The sequence below is a fragment of the Malania oleifera genome, chromosome 11 (genome assembly GCF_029873635.1).
Source record: "Malania oleifera isolate guangnan ecotype guangnan chromosome 11, ASM2987363v1, whole genome shotgun sequence".
NCBI lineage: Eukaryota > Viridiplantae > Streptophyta > Magnoliopsida > Santalales > Ximeniaceae > Malania > Malania oleifera.
In genome coordinates, this window is record NC_080427.1 from 32,777,533 (window position 1) to 32,804,846 (window position 27,314).

Consider the following 27,314-nt stretch of genomic DNA (forward strand, 5'->3'; position numbering starts at 1 on the left):
TTCAAGATTCACGACGTGTTTCATGTCTCTATTTTCAGGAAATACGTCCCAGATCCTTCCTATATCATTAGCTATGCAGAATTGGAACTCAGTGGTGATCTAGCATACGAAGAAGCCCCAGTGCAGATCCTGGATAGAAAAGAACAGGTATTGCGCAGAAAAAGGATTCCGTTAGTAAAAGTCTTGTGGATGAATCATGCGATAGAAGAAGCCTCGTGGGAGCTTGAAGATGAGATCAGACAGAAATATCCCCACTTATTTAGTGAACCCAGCGGTGATATATAGGTTAGAGTAGTAGAAAATTTATTTTGTTTTGTATAATGTAATTGTAATATGGAGTATAGGATAGGTAGTGTTTTGGTTTTGGGAGAATTTTATTTTTATAATTGTAATCTCCATAACTACCCATGTAACCACGGTATTCCTCCGCCCTAAGTGAGGGCAGGTAATAAAATAAGTAGACCGTTTTGCCTTCAAATATGGAGGAATCATATGGATAAGTAAATTTCGAGGACAAAATTTTATAAGGAGGGAAGAATGTAACTACTCGAAGAATAATAGTATTTAAATAATAAAGAAAAGGGTAAATGGGAACAGTAACAGAAGGAGGCAGCCGGCTTCGTTCGTCAACGACGTTGCACTTTGGGATGTAATAACTCAAGAAATTTTTCCAGGCCTCGTTGATGAACACAGGGGTTTCGTCGACGAGGGTTCTTTAGGACCTCGTTGACGAGAAGATATTGAGAGAGGATTATTAGGAAGTTTGAAATTCGTCAACGAGGGTACAGGTTCGTCGACGAACTTTCTACAGGACTCGTCAACGAAGTGACGTGGCTCGTCGACGAATTCCGCAGCATAAATAGCCACACACTAGTAATAACATGTTTCGTCTTACTAAGCGTTGACTCATCCCAGTGTTGAATTATTTTTTATGTGAACCAGTTAGGCGAGTGGAGCAGACTCGCAGGTGGAGGGGCTATTGTACTGTTTTTTTTTTTTAGAGTGAGTATTTTTGGGTAGCATGTTTTTGTAAACCCTTGGTATCAATAAGGGTAGTTTCGGGAAAACAATTTAAAATTAGGGAAAAAGATTTTATTGTATTAGCAGGTCGTTTAAATATTCATGTTAGAGTTTTAAAGATTATGTTTTGATTGTGAGATTTTATATTTGATGCATATATTATGTATAATATAAGAATTAAATGTATGTATTTAAAGAATAAAGACGTTATAAGTTATATAATTAAATTTGTTGAAAAATTGAAGAGGCGAAAATGATTTGGAACATAGGTGATAAGTTATATTTACTAATTTACATAGGTGTTGTTTTTTAAATTTTATGTTTTTTATTAAGATATTAATAAATAAAATGAAAAGTGCTATTTTTTTTAAAAAATTAAGTTAATTTTGCTGAGATATTTAAAAAGATTTAAAACAAATAAATTATATTTTTAAATAAATAATTAATAAGTACTCATTTATAATCCATTCATTTCAAATGAGGAATTTAAATGTATTAATGCCCGTCAATACACAAAATTCAAATCCAAACTCATAATTAATTCCGACCCGACCCGATCAGTCCCGACCCGATCAGACCCGACCCGTTTATAATCCGCTACCCATGAACCCCTTGCGAGACCCCTAGAGAGAGAGAGAGAGAGGAGAGGGAGAGAGTTTCCGTGGACAATGGACTGGCTATAGCAGTCAGCACTAACACTGAGTTCACTCTCCACCCCACGCGGCCATCAAAAACCGAAGCAATGCTCAGAGCCCTGATTCTCAGGCGATCGCTCCGGTCCCTCCACCACCATCACCACCGCCACCACCACTCCATTTCTCCAATTTTCAAAGCATTAACCACCACCACCACCACCACCACCATCGCTGCCACCCAGGACGCCAACCCTAACTCTGTTCGTTCTTTCTCCTCGCGCGCGCCGTCCTCTTCTTCATCATCCTCCGATGCCGAGTTCCGCAAGTACTTGGGCTACTTCGCCCTCCTCGTCGGCTGCGGCGTCGCCACCTACTACTCCTTCCCCTTCTCCGACTCCGCCAAGCACAAGAAAGCCCAGCTCTTCCGCTACGCTCCCTTGCCCGACGACCTCCACACAGTCACCAATTGGAGCGGAACTCACGAGGTTCAGACCCGGGTCTTCTTGCAACCCGAGAATCTTGATCAATTGGAGACCATCGTCAGGGATGCTCATGAAAAGAAGCAGAAGATCCGTCCGGTCGGGTCCGGGTTGTCGCCCAATGGGATTGGCCTCTCGCGGGCCGGAATGGTGAACTTGGCGTTGATGGATAGGGTCTTGGAGGTCGACGAGGAGAAGAAGACGGTGCGGGTCCAGGCGGGCATTCGGGTTCAGCAGTTGGCTGATGGGATTAAGGATTATGGACTAACTTTGCAGAACTTCGCATCGATTCGGGAACAGCAAATTGGTGGGATCCTTCAGGTCGTTTTCTCCCTCTGGGCTCTGGTTGCCTAAGGCTTCATTGACTTCCTATAATTCATTTTTAGACTTTATGTGGCAATGCAGTGGGTGATTTTGAATGTGAAAAAACACTCATGTGGATTCCTACTGATTGGAAACGTAGGTTGCGGGATAATTTTTTGAATAAGATGGAATGGGATTAGAAATTTGGGAGTAGATATTATAGATATTTCTTGTTAATTCGTTGTTATATCATCCCAACATGAATAGAAAAGAAATTAGAAATTCCCATTGTGAAAATTGATTTTAGTTATTCCTTGTCTATTCTCTATTATGGATTCATAGTAAGTGTGAGGTTGTCACTTGCTTTAGGGTAATTACATATTATTTTATATAAACTATCAAAATTTTCTATTGTAACTATTGTATTCTTATGAATAGGCTTTTTGCAAACAAAACTTAACCTTAGTGCAGTGGTGCGGTAGTAGGAACTGGAAGTCTTTAGGGAGAATTCTTGTGTTTTTGATAGAATGTAATTCTACACAAGTTCTAAAAGCTTTTATCTGTAGTTTAGGATTTGGGGGCTGTTGGGCATAAATTTCTTCAATCCTTTGAAGCATATGTTAACACTGCATTGTTTGATTGATGTATGAAGCTAACCTATAGTTGGTCCTTTCCAATTTGATAACTAGTTTTGCTTAAACTTCAGGTCTCATTGATAAGTGGATGAGCAATCGATGTTATTGGTGGGGTTTGAGTCTTTGCTCATTACTTAGAATGCTTGGAGGAATTAAGGGTACACCAAAGCTCTCAGAATATTGAGCTAATTTGAAGTTATCACTCTGTTATCAGAAATACAACGATTTTTCCTTAAGCATATTGGACTGCGATAGTGAATGAAGTATGTGTATTGGCTATTCTATGCTTATCTAGATAAATTGGTATTTTTTGTTGTCTAAAACTCTGATCTATTTTTTTTTTTATTCTTTTCAAGATTTATTATTATTTGTAAGTTTGTTGGATGGACAGCTAATTGTTGTTCTCGTAGGAACTTCATTTAGAAGTTTAGCTTCATCTAAGTGATGTATACTTATTTTTTGTCCCAAATTTTTGTATGGAGATGTCTTATTCTCCTTTATATAAATTCTTAATCTATCAATGAAATTTCTTCTTTTTCTTTAAAAAAGGTGATATATTGTACATTTGTTCTTGAATTTTATCATATGATTTTCAGTTGATACTCGTCGTCCAAGTAACTGCAGGGTAGAATCTTTGTGTCTTAGAGTAAATTAATTCAATTCATGCCTTTCTCCTTTCCATGCCTCCCCTACCTACAAGTACAAAATATTTTTTTTTAAAAGTTTTCCCCACACATGCATGTGCAAAGTGTCACAGACTCGCAGCAATATTGTGGACTCTGGACCTTAGGTCCACTTTACTTGAGGAAAAGTATATATATATATTGAAAAAAGGAAGTTGCGACCTATTTTTATCTTTAGAGAAAAATCAAAACAGGAAAGAAAATGCCAATGGTGAAGCAAAAGGTCCTAGAGAACTTTGATGAAAAAGGGAAAGTTTGTTCAGCTGGTGTCATTGGTCAAACACTTACACTACGTGAGGGATCTGCAGCACTAGTTTTGGCACACAAACTAATCACAGATACACTACATCAACACAATCACAAGCATAAAAAATAAGTAAGAGAATCATATGGTGAATGGAAAAGCACATCAATCATATCATTACCCCTCCACAGGCTATAGATGTTTAGCAAGGACAGGAAAGTAGGCTAAACACAGTTATAATTGCTAGTGAATTTTATAATGTTTATGAAGAAAGCTTTTTGTGCTATTCTCACTTTAGCATTAGGAAACATTACTATAACCGAGGAGTCATACTCCACTTATTTACTAGTGTGCTACTTAACTCTCAAGACACAAGTCCTATACTACGATTTACATGATGGTTATTTATTGAATGGGCACAAGATTACAGCCATAGGCAAGATGAGGCTTTGAACAAGCTTGCCTCATGACATTCACTCCATTTATGTGATTTTGACATCCTTGTGAATTTTAATGCTAAGTATTGCTGAACCTTTTCTACAAATGGATGCATGTCTTACACCCATTTCATCCTTGGGGCCCTTCCACTTGACTGAGAACTCTTGCTGTTTATTCTTTGATGATTTAAACTCACTGCCTGCAAGGATCTCTTCAACTTCTCTTTTGTTAGATTTGTTGGTCTTTATTGGTGCTTTGGTTGACTAATTGCGAGTCCCTTAGAATTTGTGAATGGCTTAACTAATCGATTTGAAAGCCTGGGTGCATTTTCATCTAAGTCAAAGGATCAAGCATGTAAGAGTCCTTCTCGACTGCCTAAGATGGGGACTGGTTCATATTTGTGAAGTAGTCTCCTATCTTAACACCAATTTAACCTAAACTGTTATGAATACAGCTAATCCTGTGTTAACCTAATGTGTTTTGAGTGGAGCTTGATGAACACCAAGTCTCCTATGTTAAAGTGCAAGACTTCTTCTTTGATTTCTTGGTGGCTTTCTCTACGTTGGCTTGGGAAGTTGCCACATTTCTCTGGCGACGATGTTGACTCTAGGACTCTTTCTTCTGAAGCTAATCTGGTGTGTGAGGTAACATCGGTGACAAGTTAACTCTTGTTGATAGTGGCACTCTTTTGGTTATTGAAAAAAAACAATGAAGCCCTATCGTGTACTTGCACTCAATTATTCTGTTAGGCAGTGACGAAATGGCGTGATCATTCCTTTAATGGTCAGTTGAATCTTCTTCTAGCTTTTGGTCCGTGGGTTATAGCTTGAGGAGGTGTCTAGTCTTAAGATGAGAATTCATAAAATTTTGACTAGAAGTTTCCAATGAATCTGGAGTCCTGGTCATCAATGATATGGTAGTGAATATCCCAATACTTCACAATGCTCTTGAAAAACAATTGTGCAGTCTTCTCTGCCAAGCAATAGCTTGGTGCTGATAGTTTTTTACTTTGAAAACAAGTCTGTTCATATGTCATCGACTCTTGGAAGTGGGAAGGTTAGTTATGACGTATGAAGTCGAGGGAGACACTCTCCCATGATCTCATTGGCTGTGGAAGGGGCTCTAGTAGCCTTGCCATCTTCTTTTGCTTTATCTTGCCAGCTGTCAAGTGAGACCAAGTTCAGATATGCTCAACCACTTCCTCATGCATGTGTGGCCAATCATACCCTTGCTTCAACAATGTCAAAATCCTCCCTCTAAGATTCCGAATCATTAACCTCAGATTTTAAAAATCTCTCTCCCTTTACCTATCCTTCCATCCTTTCCCTCAATAGTTAATTGAAGATTCTAAATTTTTCAGCACATTTTGAACTCTTCTTTTCTTTCACCACATTCTTAGCCATCTTCCATGTGAAGAAGGAAAATTTTAGGCATTATGCTTCGAGGCGAATACATGGTGAGTTGGGCTCCATGGTAGTGGAGGTCTGCACCCTTCTCTTTTGAGCCTAAACAGTGCCATTCTATTTCATTTCTCTATTTCCTTGGTTCCCTCCTAATTTTTTAGTGGTCTTGCATGGGTATTTTTTGGAAAGGAACTAAAGGTTATTTGAGAGAGAGAGAGTCATTTAGATTTTTATGCTTACAATGCTTGGAGAACAAAGAAAATAATTTGGCTTACCTCATTGGTGCGTTATTTAACCTACTTCATGTGCCCCGAGCCATTTTAACAGCCATTTCATTATATTCAAATGCTATGTGTCACGGACCCCCAAAATGGGACTCAAGTAAGGGCCGTGTGGCACTCGTTGAGAGCTCTCCCTCGACAAGTCAGCCAACTCTCACACGTTCAAGCCTGCAAGCACGAGCACCAGGTGAGTCTCAATATTCAAGGAAAACAAGGAACAATAGGATTTCACATGAGTAATATATTCTTATACACCGAATAAGACTATAACAATCAGAGACATCATAATCCAAGGCAACAGAACACCACAATGAAAAGAACTACTTGGATTATTCATCTACAAGAGAATCACCATACAAGCGATAGCACAGATATTCATATATTCATTCTAAATCCCTGAAGAATACAATTATAGCAGTATCTCACTCCCCCATTTTCCCCATTACATTGTCACAACCTAACATCCTCCCCCACTCAATTTATCGACGTCCTCGTCGATGTGTTGTAGACAGCCTTCTCACTCTTCTGATGTCGATGTAGATGTCGTTGACTACGAATTTCTGAAATCTTCAATCTTCTGTATAGCATGCTGAAGGTTGTCTGCTGTTTCCCAACTATTCTCTTCTTCCCCCAGTCCTAACCACTGAACCAGAAATTGTTGTTGTTGACGACCTTCTAGATTGACGACTCTGTCTGCAATGATCTCCTGGACTTCTTTGGTGACAGGATGCCTTCTGGAAATTGTTGATCTCCTTAATTTTTGTCGGTGCGGATCTGCTTCATCTGTGTGGAATGGCTTTAAATTGCTTACATGAAACACGGGATGAACTGGACGTCTGTGGCTTTTCATCCACTCGGGTTGCTCAAGCTGATAAGATGCATGTCCCACCTTTTTGATTACTCTGATTGGACCTTCGTAACGACGTAACAGCCTTTTATCCTTGCCACGAAGAAAGCGAAATGTCTCCGGCGGTACTTTTACAAGAACCAGATCTCCAGCTTCAAATTGTTGTGGTCGTCTCCCTTTGTCAGCCCATTTCTTCATGCGCTTGGATGCTTTTTCTAACTGAGCTCGAGTGACTTCGATGTTTTGCAACCAATTTTTCGTGAATTGGTAGGCTTTTGGGCAATTTCCTTTGTATGGACCATCCAGAGTGTGTGGAAGAGTCGGTTGTTGACCTGTCACAATCTCAAAAGGGCTTTTATTAGTTGCAGAAGATTTCATAGAGTTAAAACAAAATTGTGCCGTGTCTAGTAAAGTAACCCAATTCTTCTGATTGGAGTGAACAAAATGTCGCAAGTATTCTTCCAGCATCCCATTAAAACGTTTAGTTTGACCATCTGTCTGTGGGTGATAGCTCGTGGAAAGATTAAGGTTTGAACCCATCAAGCGAAAGAGTTCACCCCAAAATCCCCCCGTGAATCTAACATCCCTATCACTAATTAACCTTTCTGGAACACCCCAATATTTCACCACATGCTTGAAGAATAACTGAGCTGTCTTCTTTGCTGAACACGGCTTCGAGACTGGTACGAAAGTTGCATACTTTGAGAACCGGTCAATCACCACCAAAATTGTGTCAAACTCCTCTACTTTTGGCAACGAGGAAATGAAATCCAAAGAGACACTCTCCCATGGCCTAGAAGGAACTAGCAATGGCTCCAATAAACCTGAGGTCTTCTTTCTTTCTACCTTGTCTTGTTGACAGATCAAGCACGTTTTAGTATAACTCATCACATCATCTTGCATATTTGGCCAATAGTATCCCTGTGTAATCAAAGCATGAGTTCTTCGCCATCCCGGATGACCAGCCCACAACGTATCATGACACTCTTTCAGTAAGGTTTTCCTCAAGTTTCCAGCTTTAGGCACATAGACTCTCCTACCTTTAGTCATTATCAGTCCATCTTCTACCCAGAATTGTCGTGTCTTCCCTTCGTCTATTAGTTTGCTTAGTGACTGCGCCTGCTGGTCTGTACTTAAATGTTCCTTGATAAGATTCTTCAAAGGTAGCGCCACCCTACTAGTTGATAGATGACTGATGATTTTCAATGCTGCCAATTCAGTTTTTCTACTTAAAGCGTCGGCCACTTCATTCGTCTTCCCCACTTTATATTCAAAAGCAAAATCAAATTCAGCTAGCTTCTCCTGCCAATGGGCTTGTTTTGACGTTAGTCCAGGTTGTGACAAAAAATGAGTAACTGCTACATTATCGGTTTTTATCACAAATTTGGACCCCAAGAGATAGTGCCTCCACACCCGAAGACAGTGTACCGCTGCGAGAAGCTCCTTTTCTTGTGCTGTATAGTTCCGTTCGGCACCTGACAATTTTCTACTTTCAAAAGCAACTGGATGCCCTTCCTGCAAGAGAATTCCCCCTAATGCAAAGTCTGAGGCATCCACTTGCACTTCAAACGGTTTTGTCACATCAGGAAAGATTAGCACAGGATCTCCTACAATCTTTTCCTTTAATTCAACAAATGCTGATTGGCACTCTTCTGACCACCCCCATGGTACCCCCTTCCTCAATAAATTCGTTAACAATACAACTCTTCTAGAGTACCCCTCTATAAACTTTCGGTAGTAGTTGGCTAGACCCAAGAAAGATCGCAGTTCTCTAACGGATGTAGGTGCTCACCACTCCTTGATAGTTTTTACTTTAGCTGAATCCATCCGAATCTGGCCCTCCTCAATGATATGCCCCAAGAATTTAATACGCTTTTGAGCGAAAGCGCACTTCTCCCCTTTTACATATAACTGATTTTCTTTGAGTTTTTGAAAAACCTTTCGAAGATGATCTTTATGTTCTTTTAAGGATGCGCTGAAAACCAGTATGTCATCAAGGTAAACAACCACAAACTGATCAAGGTAGTCCCGAAAAACCTGATTCATTAGAGAACAAAAGGTAGCGGGTGCATTTGTTAGCCCAAAAGGTATGACAAGGAATTCAAATGCTCCATACCGTGTGACACAAGTGGTCTTCGGTTCATCTCCCTCAACAATGCGCACTTGATGATATCCCGACCTCAAGTCCAGTTTCGTGAAATATCTAGCTGTACTTAATTGGTCAAAAATATCAGCAATCAGTGGAATAGGATACTTGTTGCGCACGGTCACCTTATTAAGAGCCCGATAATCTATACACAAGCGCAAACTACCATCTTGTTTCTTCTGAAATAACACTGGGGCCCCAAAAGGTGCTTTTGAAGGCCGGATGAACCCTGCTGCAATAAGATCATTCAGTTGCCTTCTAAGTTCAGCTAACTCAGGCAGCGCCATTCGATAAGGGGCACGTGCTGGCGGCTTTACTCCTGGCAAAAGTTCAATTTCGTGGTCAATCTGTCGTCGAGGTGGTAAAACCCTGGGTAGCTGTTCTGGAATCACCTCCTTGAACTCTTCTAAAACTTCCTTAATCTCAAGTGGATATTTCCCTACTACTGCATCTTCTGAGACTATTGGTAGAACCACGAAAGAAGATTCTCCCCTTTTTACTCCCTTTTTGAATTGGAGGGCTGAAAGCAACTTCCTCTCATTGAAACTGTTGTAGACTGCGGGGACCGCACAAGGTGCACTTCCCATTATCACAAGACAATCCGCAGCTGGGATCGGCATTGAGCGTGTCACTTTAAGAAAATCCATCCCCAATACCACATCAAAGTCGTCAAGGGGTGCCACAGTGAAATCAACTGTTCCAGACCATGATCCCATTTGGCATGCCACTTTAGGTACCACCCCCACCGTGGTTAATGCTGGAGAATTCACTGCTTTTATCTTGCCCACATCTTTATCTACTTGCAATTCTAACCGTTGAGCTTCAGAATCAGCAATGAAATTATGGGTGGCCCCTGTATCAATCATGGCCCTGATTTTCTTCCCATTCAAAAGTAGATCCACATACATTAGTCCCTTCTCCTGAGACTTGTTGTTAATTACTTGACGCTCTAATGCCCCCAAAAATCTCAAAGCTCCCACCATATTCGGTTGTTCTTCTGGAATTGCTGTCGAGGTTTCGGTTTCCCCTCGAAAGGCCTTCATAGCATTCAAAGCCTTACGATCGGGGCACTTCGCCACCCGATGTGGTCCACTGCAAAGAAAACAAGAGATCGGTCGACGCTCTCCACCCCCTGTTCGTCCGCCCCTCCACTCCCTATTCATGGCCGCTCTTTTATCTTTCCAAGAACTATTTGTCTCCTTATCCCTTCCCCCATTTGTGGGCTTATGCACTTTGTTGGGACGGGAATCATTATTGGCGGATGTAGGGAAATTTCGCTTCCCAGAAGTATCCGAAAAATCATCCAACCGTTCAGCAGCAGTGAGGGCAGAAGAGAGATCACCAGCACCTTGCTGACGTATTTCATTTCTTGGCCATGTCTTCAAACCCCGAAGAAAGTGAATCAGTTTATCCGATTTAGTCATGTCTACAATGTCCAACATCAAGGCTTGGTATTCCCTTACATAACTCCTTAACGAGCCCGTTTGTTGCAATTCCATTACTTTGCACTTTGCAATATACTCCACATTTTCTGGATAGAATTGGGCCTTCAACGCCTGTTTCAACCCCTCCCATGTGTTAATGACACATTTATTGTGCTGAATATCATTCCATTTAGTTCTCCACCACAATTTTGCATCCCCAACCAGGTATACCGTTGCCATATTGACCCGGTCCACTTCTAAATCCACTCGGGAGCACGTGAAGTAGTGTTCCATATCAAAGAAGAAATTGTCTAGCTCCTTTGCATCTCGTGTACCCCCAAAACTTTTAGGTTCTGGTACCTTCCATCGAGAACTCTCATTTGGATGTGCAACTGGCCATCGGGCTAACTGTGCCACTGCATTCACTTTCGTAGTGATCTCTTGTAAATCCCTCTGGACTTGGACCACCGCACTTTGGACATTGCCCATCTCCTTCAAATCTCCCTTCAAAGTAGTAATGGACACTTTAACATCTTCTGTAAGGAAATCAAGATTATCCGTTAGCTCCCGTAAGGAGGCCTCAAGCTCTATTGGCTCTCCCCGTTGGGACGAAAGAGATGGCAATATGCCCTCAATATGTTGTAGCCTACTCTCAAAGGCTTCCAACTGCTCGATACTCTTCTGGAAGGCCTCAAGCTCTCTTGGCCGTTTCTCCAGGGATTTCACACTTGGAATGAATTTTTCAAGTTCCTCAAGTCTCTCTACGACTTTTGATACCCCATAGAGATTTTCTCTAGGGTTTTCTTCGGCGGCCTCAAGCTCTGTTGACCCGCCTTTCTCTTTTATCAATGTTGCCACCAACCCTTGGAGGTCACCGTACGTTGTCTCCAGGGTTGCAAATTTTGTCTCAAGCGCCTCAATGCGCTTCACTCTTCCTGACTTATTTCTCCTAATCCCACGCATGGTGCTCGCACACACTGTGCTCTGATACCAACTGTCACGGACCCCCAAAATGGGACTCAAGTAAGGGCCGTGTGGCACTCGTTGAGAGCTCTCCCTCGACAAGTCAGCCAACTCTCACACGTTCAAGCCTGCAAGCACGAGCACCAGGTGAGTCTCAATATTCAAGGAAAACAAGGAACAATAGGATTTCACATGAGCAATATATTCTTATACACCGAATAAGACTATAACAATCAGAGACATCATAATCCAAGGCAACAGAACACCACAATGAAAAGAACTATTTGTATTATTCATCTACAAGAGAATCACCATACAAGCGATAGCACAGATATTCATATATTTATTCTAAATCCCTGAAGAATACAATTATAGCAGTATCTCACTCCCCCATTTTCCCCATTACATTGTCACACCCTAACACTATGCTTAACTTATGATGAATGTCAGTTCCTTAATTAACTTTTAGAGTTAAATCATTCTCTCACTTCAACATTCTCATTTCGACAATTTTTACTTTTTGGATATGTTGTTTCTTTGTTGCCTGATCTATGTAGTATAGCTGGTCTAATTGTTGTCCTATAGAATGACATAGGTTACAAAATAATTTTGCTTGCTTGTTGCTTGCATCATTCACATGCATTTGTTGCATGTCGTATGTAAATGACATCTATCAAAAAAATGAAGTTAATCTTTATTTTTCCTCTATTTTTTGTTTTATTGTTACACATTATGCTGTTTTTTTCCTCATCTAAGTCTTCGTTTTCTTATGCTCCAATTATAGTTTCATTAAGCTTGAATAGTAAGAGTTTGAAGCATTGTAGTTTTATTGCATTGCTCAAGGAATGGAGTGGAAGATTCTTTTACATGATTCAGTCATCTATACTAATAAAAAGACAAGGAAAGAGTGTGTGTTTCTTTGTTTAAACAACAACAACAACAACAACAACAAAACCAAGCCTTAGTCCCACGAGGTGGGGTTGGCTATATAAATCATTTTTCGCCAATTTATGCGATCATGAACCATTTCTTTTGATAGATTCAAGGATTTTAAATCCTTACTCACTATATTCTCTTAAGTTATTTTAGGTCTATCCCTACCCCTTTTACTGGCCCCAACAGTAACTACGTCACTCTTCCTCACAGGTGCACTATGTGACCTACGTTGCAAGTGTCCATACCATCTGAGTCGTCCCTCCTTATTTTATCTTCTGCAGGAGTTACACCTAACTTACCACTAATATCTTCATTCCTTAATTTATCTTTCAATATTATACCACTCATTCATCTAAGCATTCTCATTTTGGCAACTTTTACTTATTGGATATTATGTTTCTTCGTCGCCTAACATTCCGATCCATATAGCATAGCTGATCTTATAGCTGTCCTATAAAACTTCCCTTTCAATTTTAAGGGTATTCTACGATCACAGAGCACACTTGAAGTACTTTTCCATTTTACCCAACCTACTTTAACTCTATGCATTACATCATCTTCAATATCTCCTTCAGCTTGCATAATAGATCCAAAGTATCGAAATCTACAAGTGCTATGTATTTCTTCATCATCAAGTTTAACTTTGTCTCCAACATTCCTCTTATCATTACTAAAATAATATTTCATATATTCTGTCTTATTTCTACTTATCCTAAAGCCTCTAGGTTCCAAAGCTTCTCTCCATAATTCTAATTCAGGCTCTACTCCGTCCTTAGTTTTGTCAATTAATATAATATCATCTACAAACAATATAAACCATGGAACCTCCTTTTGAATACTCTTAGTCAATTGGTCCATCACTAAAGCAAAAAGATAAGGACTCAAAGTAGATCCTTGATATACACCTATGGTGATTGGAAATTCTCTAGTTTCTCCATCTATAGCCCTTACACTAGTCATTACTCCATCGTACATATCCTTAATGACATCGGTATACCTACTACATACACCCTTTTTTTCTAAAACCCACCATAGAATTTCCCTAGGTATCCTATCATATGCTTTCTCAAGGTCAATAAATATTATATACAAGTCCCTCTTATTTTCCCTAAACTTTTCCATTAATCTTCTTAAAAGATAAATAGCTTTTTTGGTAGATCTCTCGGGCATAAAAATAAATTGATTTTCTGAGACCTTTGTTTCTAACCTTAATCTTTGTTCAACTTCCCTTTTCCATAGTTTCATCGTATGACTCATAAGTTTAATTCCACGATAGTTATTACAATTTTGAATATCTCCTTTATTTTTGTATATAAGTATTAAAGTGCTTTTCCTCCATTCATCTAACATTTTCTTAGTTTTTAAAATTGTATTAAATAAATTTGTTAACCATATAATTCCATTATCACCTAAGCATTTCCAAACTTCAATTGGGATGGTATCTGGTCCTATAGCTTTCTCATTTTTTATCTTTTTTAGTGCAAATTTAACTTCGTTAACTCTAATTTTACGAATAAATCTAATACTTTTTAGTCTTTTCCTCATTTGACAATTCTAAGTTTAAGCTTTCTATTTGGTTTTCATTAAACAACTTATTAAAGTAACTTCGTCATCTTTCTTTAATGTCTTCGTCCTTAACCAAGACAATATCATCATCACTTTTTATACATTTTACATTTCCTAAGTCCTTAATCTTCCTTTCTCTAGCTTTAGCAAGTTTAAATATATCTCTTTCTCCTTCTTTTGTACGTAATCTATCATACAATTAAATGATCTATATTTACCTTCACTAACGGCCTTTTTTGCATATTTTCTTGCCTCCTTATATTTTTCAAAGTTATCTCTGTTTCTACATTTTTGCCACGTTTTATACTAAATTCTTTTTGTCTTTATGATTTTTTGTACATCTTTATCTTACCACCAACTCTCCTTGCTATTCGAGAATCTTCCTCTTGATTCACCTAAAATCTCTTTTGCTATCTTTTTAATAGAGCTAGCTAATCTATTCCAAAGAGTATTTGTATCTATCCCATCCTCTATGCTCCAATCCCCATCTTTGATCATTTTATCTTTAAATTTTATTATATTTTCTCATTTTAGGTTCCACCATCTAGTTCTCTTATACTGGTTTATTTTATCATTTTTCTTTCATTTTTTAATACATATATCTAACACTAAGACTCTATGCTGTGTGGTTGGGTTTTCACCTAGAATAACTTTACAATCCTTGCGTGATAAACGATCTACCCTCCTAGTTAAAAAAAAATCTTTTGACTTCTATTTTGTCCACTTTTAAAGGTTAGTGTTATTCTTTCTTCTTAAAGCAAGTATTCATTATACTAAAATCATAAGACATAGCGAAATCTCAGATCATCTCCCCAAACTCATTTTTGTCTCCATATCCATATCCTCTATGCATCCTCTCATAATTTTTATTTTCTCATCCAACATTTCCATTCAAATCTCCTCCTATAAATATTTTCTCAATCCTTTGTATGCCTTGTATAATACTATCCATATCTTCCCAAAATTATCTCTTAAGATTTTCTATTAAGCTGACTTGAGGAGCATAAGCACTAATGATATTTATTATCTCTTGTCCTAATACCATATTGATTTTTATAATTCTATTCCTTACTTTAGTTACATCCACAGTGCTATTTTTTAAGTTTTTGTCTATAATAATGCCTACTCCATTCTTATGTTTTTATTTTCCAGTGTACCAAGGTTTAAAACCTGATTTATCAATTTCTCTAGCTTTCTCTCCCATCCACTTAGTTTCTTGAAGGCAAATTATATTAATTCTTATTTTAATCATTGTATCCACAATTTCCATGCTTTTACCCATAAGCGTCCTTATATTCCAAGTTACTAATCTAATTCTAGTTTCCTAAACTAACGTCTTTACCTGCCTACATCCAGAATGATGCAGGAACCCTTGCATATTTGATACCGTGCTCGGGCACCGATACGGTGCGTCGCTTTGGGGCGATGACCTAGCCCACCCTCGTCCACTTTTCGCTACAAAAATGTAATGAGATTTTTTACAAAATAAAAAAAGATGGAATAAAATGTCTACATGTTTATTAGATTATGTATAATGTTTTGTATAAATATTAAATTAATATTTTTTCACACACAATATATGTAAATATTTTTATATAAATATTAAACTTAGTATTTTTTTCACACCCTATATTTAACTATGATTATAATTTTAGTTATGTTGTGTTTGGGAGCATGAATTTTGGATCTTGGATTTGAATTTGGGAGGATTTGGTCAAATTTCATACAATTTTATATTATATCTTATTCAAACCCAGTACAAATCCAAATCCAAGGCCCCTTCAAGCTTAACATTAGTGTATTCAGGTGTTATCACATCATATATTTTTAAGATTTACTGCATGCCTTTATTTTGTGTTGTGTTGTATTGATAAGATATAAACTTTTATAATTAGCATTGAATATTTGACAATGTGATATAAATTTATTTTTTGTAGATAATAAAACAAATCTATTAAAGAGAAGGCATAACTACAGTGGAATGAGGATAATAAATCTTCCAAGAAAAAATATGCAAAAGAGAAAAAAAAAAAATCTAAAAAACTGCATCAAAGATGCCTTTGCAATCCCTTTGAATATCGGACAGCGAAAGACCTCCGAAAGGCCCCAAAAGAAGCAAGAAAAATAATTTTCTTCTAAAGCAATATTGGAGAGGCATTCTGAACTTTAAAAACTCTAGCAAATCCCTTTCGAGCCAAAGTGGACAGGTAATTGTAAAAACCAGAGTCCTAAAATCCCAAAACTTCACCTTCAAAAAATCCTAAATGGTAGCCAGAGTTGCCCAATCCTCGCCAGGGTATGAAAACACATTGTTCCTCTACATGTACAATGAGTGAGCATATGGCTAATTGTCTCATTAGACATATAGCACAACATGCAAATATCTGGACTAGGTCTTTCTAAGGCCTTCTTATCTGCGGTATATCATTTGTATTTATCTTGTTGAGAATTGGAGTCCAAAAGAAAGCTGGATTTTAAAAGGAACCTTTGCCTTCCGTTCAGCTTTGTGTAAGAGGAAAGGGCTGGGATTTGTGGATTTTGTGAGATTGGAAAAGAAAGACTTTGAAGAGAACGATCCTGAAGCTCCTCCAATCCAAAGCCTTGTACTCCCAACGAATTTGGCAAGAAAGAATGCGGAAAAACCAGTGAACTAGTTAACTCACCAATATCTATTTTATTGAGACTCATAAAAAAATGGAAAATAATAAAAAGCTGGAATTGGTGCATTGTGAACAGAGGAAAGGCTAAACAATCCTAGCACCAATGGCTCCAACAAAGAGTAGCCAACACAAATTTCCTCCAGAAAGAAATTTATCTCCAATGCCTGCTTTGAAATGTGTGAGAGGATTGAAAAGGCCAGCAACCTAGGAAAAAAAGTTTTGAGGACTCACATGTGTGGCATTGCCACTCCCTCTTGAATTCTAGACTTGCTTATGTATTCAGTATTTACTCTTCATTGCCTGGTGCCATTGGGAATTAGATTCTAAGGGAAACGGCCATAATTATCTTCCTATTAAGGATATGTTTTTAGAAACCCCACTACCGAGCCCCAAACAACCCTCTGAATTAGGCCTCTTAACAACATCCCAACTAACTGAATTGTCCCTTTTATTCTCCCCAGGGCCTGACCATAGGAAATCTCTCATAATCTTCTCCAACTTCCTAGAGGGAATTTTGGAAAGGGATAGAAAATAAATAGAAATATTAGCTAGTGAAGCACTAATGAGAGTGATTCTATCTCCTAGAAAAAGACAAGCCCCCTTCCACCCCTTTAATTTATTTCCCCCACTCTCTCGATCACCAGGTCCTAGAAAACATGCAATGAAGGTTATCCCCTAAAGGATGAACAAGATAAGAAAAGCCAAGCTAAGGACTCACAACCTGCTTAAGATCTAAAAATCTCAAGCTCCCTACTACACAAATTAATGCCTGCTATGCCACTCTAGGACAAATTAATCTTCAACCCCAAAATTTTCTCAAAGATCCCAAGTGAAGTTAGAACCTTGCTAAATTTCACAGTATTATTCTCAAGGAAAAAGATGCTATCATCCACAAACTAAAGGCGAGACACCTCCACCCCTACCTTCCCATAGGCAGGCTGCTAGGGGTCCTGGGCTCAAGAAATCATCCTACTAAGAACATCCACAGCCAGAGTAAACAAGAAAGGAGATAATAGATCTCCTTGCCTTCTTCCTCGCGAAATACTGAACCCATCCCTGGGCTGGCGATTAACAATCACTGGCAGGTTACTAGAGCTAAGACACCGTCTTATTCACTTTTAAATATATTAAAAATTATATAGATATTGTAATCAAACTTATTCATCTGCAATCACGTAAATGCACGTGACATACTTTCACCTGCAATCACATAAATGCACGTGACATACTTGTATAAACCAAAAAAAAGGTATCTTCACATGATATATTATCTATGTAGCCCCTATACTTCTACAAAGCTGCCATGTTCGTCTCTCGCCAAACACGTATTTGACACTTCAAAAGTGTGAAAATTTTGAAGTATTTATTTGAAACGCTTCTTTGACCTTCAATGCTCCTATAGTACTTCTTTAACATGCTTTAGGCATAAAATGACTCATTGCAACTCGATTGGATGGTGCTAAAAGAAAAGCAAATAAAGGATATTGAGAATTAGCAAGATTACAGAGCTTTATCAATTGCAAAGGGAAGCGCTTAAAAGGGGGGTTTCTTAATTGGGGATTTTAGAGGTGGTTTGATGTCACCGTAAAAAATCATGAAAACAAAAAATTGAAAAAAAACTAAAAATGAGAAACAAAAACTGAAAACCGAGAAGAGCAACTTGGTTCATATTTATAAAACTAATACAAATTAAATACTTGATCGAATAAGTGCTCATTGTTGTCACTAATCAAATAACAATTAAAAAAATGTGATTTAAATAATAAAAAATGGAAAGAAAAAATAATATAATAAAAACAGAAATATAATGCTTAATTATTATATTTCAAACTCATACTACAAGAATGATCATATTGTGTATGGAAATTGAAACTTAGTAAAAAATTTTTATAATTGACTTATTATTGTTCTCTTTTGAAATATTATAGATATTTGCATTCTAATTATATTTTAAGTTAACATGGTCATTTTTAGTTTTAATTAAAAATTACGTATAAATTTAATTCATTATAGTTAATCTTTCATATTAAATCTTCTAACAGTAAGTTGACAAGACAACTGAAAACCATAATATCACATTTTTAGTTTTTCCAAAAATAGTTGAAAATCGGCAATAGAAATAGAAACTGGCAACATAAAGAAAATTGTTGACATAATCTAATTTATTCTTCACTATAAAGAAATGAAAGCAGACAAAAGAAGCCATTGTTTTTACTTCCTTTTCTATTTTTTATTTTATTTTGCTAGTAGGATCTTTTGTCCTTTTCTAGGTTGTAATTCTCTCGTCTTTCTTAATGTATAATATTTCTTTTGCATTAAAAATCATAATTACGAAAGAGAATTAAAAAAAATTGGGTCTTAAACAAAGTTAAAATAATATTTTCAAAATTTTATAATGAGAAGATTGATATATTGAGAATTTTGCAGAATAAAAAAAGGGGAAGGTGCATATGCATTTACATTAGGTATCTTAAATATAGTGTCTTTTATGTTATAAATATTAAAAATTTAAAATTTGTGATACATGATATATTTTATTATAATAATATGTAATTATTACTTGGTATGTCCTGTGTAGTGTTCTATAATTTTAGGATTTGGTGGGTCCATGATTTCGTGTGGCTGTCTATCCTTGATAGTATATTAGTTATCATAAAAAGGAGGGAAAAAGAGAAACAGTAAAGGCAAAAGGCGGGTTTAATATTCACTTGAGAAGTGTAGGTTATATGTAGGGATTTGGTATTAAAATATTTCTCTTCTGGTTTAAATCTCACCTATCTTCTGCATTCATGTCTCTTTAGGTTGGTGCTCATGGTACTGGTGCAAGGTTGCCTCCCATTGATGAGCAGGTTATTAGCATGAAGCTGGTTACTCCGGCCAAAGGAACAATAGAGGTTTCAAAAGATAAAGATCCAGAGCTATTTTATCTCGCTCGCTGTGGCCTTGGGGGCCTTGGAGTGGTTGCTGAAGTCACCATCCAGTGCGTTGAGAGACAAGAACTTGTGGAGCACACTTTTGTCTCTAACATGAAAGAGATCAAGAAAAACCACAAGTATGTTTATTTCTCCGTGTGGAAAATATTTGGGTGTTCAATAGTATTCGCACTTCATTAACTGTAGATGTAGCTTGTTTGTTGAGACTTGAGAGTAACGTTTTAAAAGGCAAAGGTGCAACGGAATGTGTTCTAACCCTTAATTTAAGAGGTGAAGCATGAGTCTTAAGGCATTGAGGCATAAGCCTTTGAGAATTATAGTTAGATAAAGTATGTAAATAAATTACACATTTTTAAAATAAGAAAATTATGAATAAAATATTTAAAAATCTTATATAATTTGTGAATAAATTGTGAATTACTAATTGGCCATTCAAAAAATATTTGAATTTATTAAGTAAATCATGCCAAGAGATAGCTATAACATTGCAAAGTTCAAATTTTTTTCAAGATTTAAGACGCAACTCTCACTTATGTTGGAAAGTTTGAGGTTCATGAGTTTTGGAAATCAACTCATATTATTACATACCTTTCATATAAACATGCAGTTCAAAATTTTTTAGCTAGATTTAACTGGAGACTTGCACACCCAGCATGCTTAGACCTTAGTTAAAAAGGCATGAGAGGCATGCATCTTGTATAGATGTATAAGCCTCAGCATGTGATGCATTAGCATTTTTGGAATTTGGTATTTATATTGAGCCTCAAGATGTTTAAGTCATGGCTCATCTTGAAACGAGCCTCGATAAAGCCTCTTAAAACATTGGTTGAGGGTAAGTGCCAAGGTCTCATCAGTTAACAATCCCTCCTGATGGGCCAATATTTTGAAAGTTTGGGTTAATCTGATGACTTAGGATTCTCTGATTACACCGTAAGTAGAATTTTTTTAAGGCTTTCCATGAACTATTTTTGGATAATATGCGAAACATGATTTGGTGGTTTTGCTTCGACAATCCCATAACTGGAGCCAATTCATTTGTGAGTTGCATACATTTTCACACATACACACCAGTTGTTAGATCAGGGTTGCTTAACAATCTAAATACTGTGTTTTTGAGCCTAAGGTGTAATACGCTCCTTTTTTGTTTGTCAATATTCAATTAAATGATGAATTGTGAGTGCACACTCATGTCTCTTGCACATGTGCAGGAAATTGCTATCTGAGAATAAGCATGTGAAGTACCTGCATATTCCGTATACTGATACTGTTGTGATTGTGACGTGCAATTCTGTTTCTAAATGGAAAGGTCGACCAAAGTTCAAGCCTAAATATAGTGCGGATGAAGCTATACAACATGTTCATGACCTTTACAAAGACTTGCTTGTGAAGTATAGGTAAATGTGCTTTCTAATATTTTTCCAGCTGTTTAATTTAACAATTATATTTACTTGTGGTGTCTGCTGCTATGGGGGTTGCAGTCAAAAGCCCAAGCTACCCAAAACTGAAAAATGTTAATTAGTTGAAACCATGATGCATAGATAGAGAATTGATCACCCTGTTCTGTTCAAGCTGCATAAAAACATCTGTGAGCTGAAAGAATTCTCTCTATCTCTTTCCCAAAATATCATTTGTAATTTCAGTTCAAATACACTATGTAATGTAGGACAAGAGGCTGCGCAGTGGAGGTTCCTCATTGGAGGCTGAATAACAAAAATTGGATTGAGGAATTATTGGATTTCATTCCAATAGATTTAGTATAATTAATTAGGCTTAAGTTTATTTGGGCTTGGTTTGTAATATTTGTGTATTTTAGGGGTTCTTTTGTATTTTCATCTATCTTCAGGGGTATACGTGTAATTTCTTATATATAAGCTTTCTTATAAATATTGTGTGAAGACCATGTAAGAGGTGGTTATTGATGAATTTCAATTAAGATTAACATGTGTTCTTTTCCCACCAAGTGTTCCTCCTCCTTCCCTCCCTCTTCTTCTTACTTCCTCTTCTTCTTCTCCTTCTCTTCTCTCCTCAATTTCTTCTAAATTCTCCCTTTGCAGCAGATCCTTGATGCTGTCCTACATCACTATGATAACAAAGTTTTGAAAAATAGCAGTATATTTTTTGGGCCTTTTTTTTATGTGAGTTTATATCTATATATGTAACTTTATATATATGATCCAAGAAGAGGAATTATATTAACAGAGAAAGAACGTACAATGCAGGGGAATAAGAATATCCTCTTAATAAAAACAGAAAAATCTAAAAAGGAAAAAAACAAAAAAAGTTAATACAGAACAGCCGACCAATCATGCTGAACATCCATAAACACATTCCCTTGAAACAACCTGCAGCAACAGCCCATAAAGAAGCCATATATTTCCAATCCAAAAACTGAGAAGTCTTTGTCCCCTTAAAAATACGAGTGTTCCTTTCCATCCAAGTATCCCATAGCACAGCATACAACCACATATCCATAAGGCTGACCTGTCTTTACTCCTCCTGAACCCCAAAAAAGCATGTCCGGACAAATCCAGCGTTCCTCAACGAAACCAAAAAGCTTGTTCCCTATCCTCCAAGGGAAAGAACAGTTGCATAAACAAAAGAGAGGTAGATTCAGAACTACCAAAGTAAAGGACATACAGAGATAATACCTTCACTTTGCAACAGATTATTATTGTGAACTTTATTAAGAACAACCAACCAAATAAAAACATTTATTTTGGAGGGAACTTTTGCCTTCCAAATACTATTTATAGAGAGAAAGGGACATTTTCCTGGATCAGAAATTAGAAGAAAAATTTGCAAGAAAAGTCTCAAGAAGAATCCAAAACCCACTTCTTCACATCCTATTGGAAGGACAGCGACCCTCCCACAATCTCAACAACTATAGCTCCTCCACCTCTCTATCATTCAAAGATCTAGGGAAATGGAAAATCCATGAAAAATACTCATCATTAGAAACAGAAGAAGAAACAGCCCACGATAATGAAGAAAGACGATGCAAGGAAATGATACAAAAGAGCTGATCCCCTCCCACGACCTCCTCATGGGTCTTCCCAAAAACGAAGTGAAGCCCATTGCCCACCACAAATTTGGTACTAGAAATAAAACTGGGGTAAAGTTGAGATATACATCTCCAAGGACTCAAAAGAAAATCTAATACCTACATTACTGTCTGGCTCATTTTCTTGTCAGCGAAATTTACTTTTAATTACTTTGTGGAAAAGTGAATTTGCCTCCAAAGTAAACCTTACAAGTCACAAACCTTTACTGATCAAGTCAATGTTTTTAGACATCAATTACATATACTTAACCTGCCATTGTTTTTAGACCTACACGCCACCTCCCAATTAATGATCTTTCTTCTCGGCAACACTAGATCAAATACAATCTCTCATGGTTTCTCTCAGTAGTATCAGCTACCCCTACAGGAGCTTTAAAAATGGACAAAAATAGTGGTATACTAGAAAGACAATTCATTGTTGTGTATCTATATATTAATGGCCTTCATAGTAATTTTTCTAGTTTAAGTAATGACCAGAAATTCTAGGTTCGTACTTCTTCCTATGTTTTAAAATGCTCAAACAATACCTTCTTTTTTTAAGGTTGATATCTGTTTCTTGTTGACTTGGCATCATTGCATTCATCTGTCTCCATTTTTTTGTCATTTGTCTCCTGTTGTTTACTTTAGCGTGGCCAACTTTTTAAATTAGTTACTTGCAGACCAAACTCTCCAGATGAAAATGAAGTAGACATAAATGAGCTATCATTCACTGAGCTAAGAGATAAACTACTTGCTCTTGATCCTCTCAATAAAGATCTTGTCATAAAAATCAACCAAGCTGAGGCTGAGTTCTGGCGGAAGTCAGAAGGATATAGAGTGGGATGGAGTGATGAAATTTTGGGCTTTGATTGTGGTGGACAACAGTGGGTTTCTGAGACCTGTTTTCCTGCTGGAACCTTGGCAAGGTTGAGCATGAAAGACCTTGAATTCATGGAAGAGCTGAAGCAGCTCATAGAGAAGGAAGAGATACCTGCTCCTGCTCCTATTGAGCAGCGATGGACGGCTAGCAGCAGGAGTCTCATGAGTCCAGCCTCAAGCGCCGCAGAGGATGACATATTCTCTTGGGTAATTTCATCAAACCCTTTATTCTGGGTTTATTTTACTGGCAGGCCCTTAAAGTAGCATTCATAAATAATTTTGTACTTGCTATTGTCAGTCCAAAGTTTCAACTTTTTTGTATTTATTAAAAATATTGAGGTTTCAATGTTTGATTTTGACAGAGATTGATGATTTTGTTGATTCTTACTACAATTTTTTTTATTCATTTTAGATTGGAACAATTTTTTTAGGTGCCTAGTTGTTTTGATTTGGTAATTGAGGATTTCCAAAATTAAACCTTAAAAAAAGAAGAGTTATTGATTTGGTTCCGGTGTTATTAAATTTCTTTTTCTTACCAAAAAAAAAGAAGAATTCTTCATGATTTCCATATTGAGATTTGGTTAATGAGTTATCTAGTTGCAGCAAATTTTGCTTTATGCTCTCTTGTGCTCAGGCTTGCTTTTGATTCGTGTGGCAGGTCGGTATAATCATGTACCTCCCTACGACAGATGCTCGCCAGAGAAAAGAAATAACGGAAGAATTTTTCCACTATAGACATTTAGCTCAGTCTCAGTTGTGGTATCAATATTCTGCTTATGAACATTGGGCTAAGATCGAGGTATTAATCTTGATGTGTTTTGCCTTGGCCTTCTATTCTTGTACCTTGAAATCACCAATACATGATGCAATACTGATTCCAGCATAAACAAAACGAAATAAGTCAATAAGACCATACAGACAAATTACCTTTTTTTCTCCAGATTTATGTGCATTTTATATTTCTTCAAATTCCAAGAAGGCCCAGACTCTAGCATCAAAACTAAATTAATTTCATTTAAGATGTTACAATTTAAAATGGACACTAAACATACAGAAATGAAGTCATTTCTTCTGTATGGTTACTTGAATGATGCATTAGTTGTGCTGCAAGGATCAATCCCTACAATTAGTATTGAGCTCATTCAAGGTGGTCTGTTGGGCTTTATTCTTGATGGGTACTGCATAGTTTTGTTCTACGAAGGACTTGCAGAGAACTGAAATTCCTTTGCTCGTCTTTATATGCACAGGTTCCCAAGGACAAAGAACTTGCAGCCCTTCAAGAGAGGCTAAAGAGGCGTTTTCCGGTGGATGCATATGTTAAAGCGCGGAAGGAATTAGACCCCAACAAGATTCTTTCTAATAACAAGCTAGAGAAGTTGTTCCCTTTATCTGAATCCGTGTAAGAAGCATGGCTTGTTCATTGGCTAGCCATTTCTTTATGTACTTTCTGTATTCATTAGATTTGATTTATTGTCCGTTGTCCTGTTAAGTTTGTATTGGGGGTTATGAGATTTTTGACTGTATATTGGAGAAGACTATCCAGATTCAAGGACACGGGATGTATTATCAATCTTGGTATGAATAATAAAAAATCATTACACCATTGACCCATTTTCCCAATTGCAGAGCGAAAAAAACATTAGTGGAATCTTTTAAGACTGCTACTACCTTTGCCGTCTCCCTCACTCATTAAGAATACATCAATTCACATCGGAGCTCAAGCTATTAGTTAAGGATCAACAATGTATTTTAAATCTTAATATTCTCCCATACATCAATCAATTTGAATGTGGAGAGAATTGAGTGATAAAAAAAAATAAAAATAATTATAATGGGAATACATTGATTTTATATAAACGAGAAACATGGACTACAATGAAAGATAAACATGGGTTGGCAATGTATAGAAAGCCTTTTATACTCTTTTGTATGATTAGTTTAATTTTACGTGGGAAGAAAAACACATTCATTCATTACGCAAGGCTTTCATGCCAAATTGTTGATGGAAAGGGCATAATGCACGCAGATCGCTATTTTCATGACTTAAACTTGTTTCAAGTTTCTTGTTTATTTGTGCATATTGAGAATTAATAGTGGGAATAAGATGACTTTTAACATGAGAATGATAAATTTTTATTAGAAAAGGTAGGCCAGTGCGCAAAGCTCCCTTGTAGGTAGGGTCCATAGAAGGGAGGGATCATGATTGATCTATAGTACACAATCTTACTTTATATTTTTGCGATGTTTCCTTATTTGTTACATGGCATCAGCATCAAAATTTGAATCCAAGACCTATTGTAACTCTAGACTTTATCCCATTATCCAGATTTACTTAGCTTTTAGATTGTATACAAACAATGTATATAGAGCGTGGATAGCATGGATTGTGAGGATGCATACACCTAGTGTATAAAAGAGCATGGATTAGTGAGAATGCTTTGGATCAAGTAGCTAAATCCAACCTGAGGGCAGAGGATAGTCTGAACTAGGAGATCAGGAAGGCCCAATTATTGGCATGGTCTGGTTTTCTTGGGAAAAAAAGTTGTATGTAAAAGACACTAGAAATAGCCAAATTCAGAACAATTTTATGGAACAGTTTGTTTCATCTACAGAATCTCCAAGGTTGATCCATCTGCCGAGCTAATGCACTCTGCACCCTTGCTTTTTCACTTGACCAAGGGATAATAATAAGCAAGTCCACATGGAATTCGTTTTTTATTTTGGTCCTTCCCAGAGTTTGTTCGTCTACCTAATGTAAAACTGAAGACCCACAGATTTGAACAGTTTTCTAATCCTGAGAGCCAGATGGCAAGCTGATTTTTTAATGGTGAACTGGTTCTCAGCCAAGCTCACGAGCAACTAGTTCATTTTTAAGCCCGGTGTTTTTCTGTACTGGAGAGAGAGAGAGAGAGAGAGAGATGCACTAAATGGAGCAGTTGGAGCTGACTTGAACCGCGTAAGTCTCCCAAAATTTTTTAGTGTTTATTACCAGTGGGTGGTGACTGTCTGCTCAATCTCCCAAGTGGCCATCCGCACCCAAAAAAGGAAATCCAAATGGCAGTGGACTGTCTTACAGGAAGTCCTATAAGTACTTTGTAAATAAACGCAAGCAAGCTTAAGCTTGTAATTCCTATCTGCAATGATCCCAGCCGAGGCGCAGAGGTTGATGGATGCTGCGGAGGCAAGTTTCTCATGCAACAAGTGCTATCTCCTGACTACGTGCACGAGATGCCGCCATGAGATGGGCAGTCGAGCAACGGGGAAAGCGGGGTCGGGAAGCCCCATCGATGCCACCATTAAGGCTGCCACCACCACCGCAGCAGTCCTGCCCCCGATGCGGTGAATGGTTTTCTGAGCAGGGCTGTCTCCTGACTACTTGCACGAGATGCAGCCATGAGTTGGGCAGTCGAGCAACGGGGCAAGCACTGGCAGGACATGTGAGTTCCAGGAGGAGGGCTGCACCTGCAAAAGCAAATGCAAATGCCAGTGCTAGTGCTAGTGCAAGTGCAAGTGCAAGTGCACATGCAAATGGAGCAAGTGCTTCACGCCCGGTAACTCCGGGAGCAAGCAGAGGAGGGCTAGAATTAAGTTTTCCTATCGATGTTCAACAATTTCTAGCTGCAATTTTCCTATCAGCGGTTGTATTTTTTTTAATCATAACAGAGAACAGACCCCCAAGAGCGAGGTGAGGAGTTGAATCAAAGGCCCAAGAGCTGGCAGGTGGGAATGCTTTTAATATGGGGATCTAGCACACCACATAAATCTCCATGGTCAAATTTGATAAAATCATGTACACCGT

General features: G+C 37.6%; 1 protein-coding gene across 1 annotated transcript; it reads left to right on the forward strand.

The window, feature by feature from the left end:
• The first annotated feature begins 1,649 nt into the window (after positions 1-1,649).
• Positions 1,650-25,118, forward strand: LOC131167772 (L-galactono-1,4-lactone dehydrogenase, mitochondrial). The gene is made up of 6 exons (XM_058126655.1): positions 1,650-2,455; positions 19,465-19,715; positions 20,805-20,990; positions 23,317-23,722; positions 24,174-24,314; positions 24,763-25,118. Exons 1-6 carry the CDS (start codon positions 1,763-1,765, stop codon positions 24,916-24,918), a joined length of 1,833 nt encoding a protein of 610 aa, XP_057982638.1. The 5' UTR covers positions 1,650-1,762; the 3' UTR covers positions 24,919-25,118.
• The last annotated feature ends 2,196 nt before the right edge of the window (positions 25,119-27,314 follow it).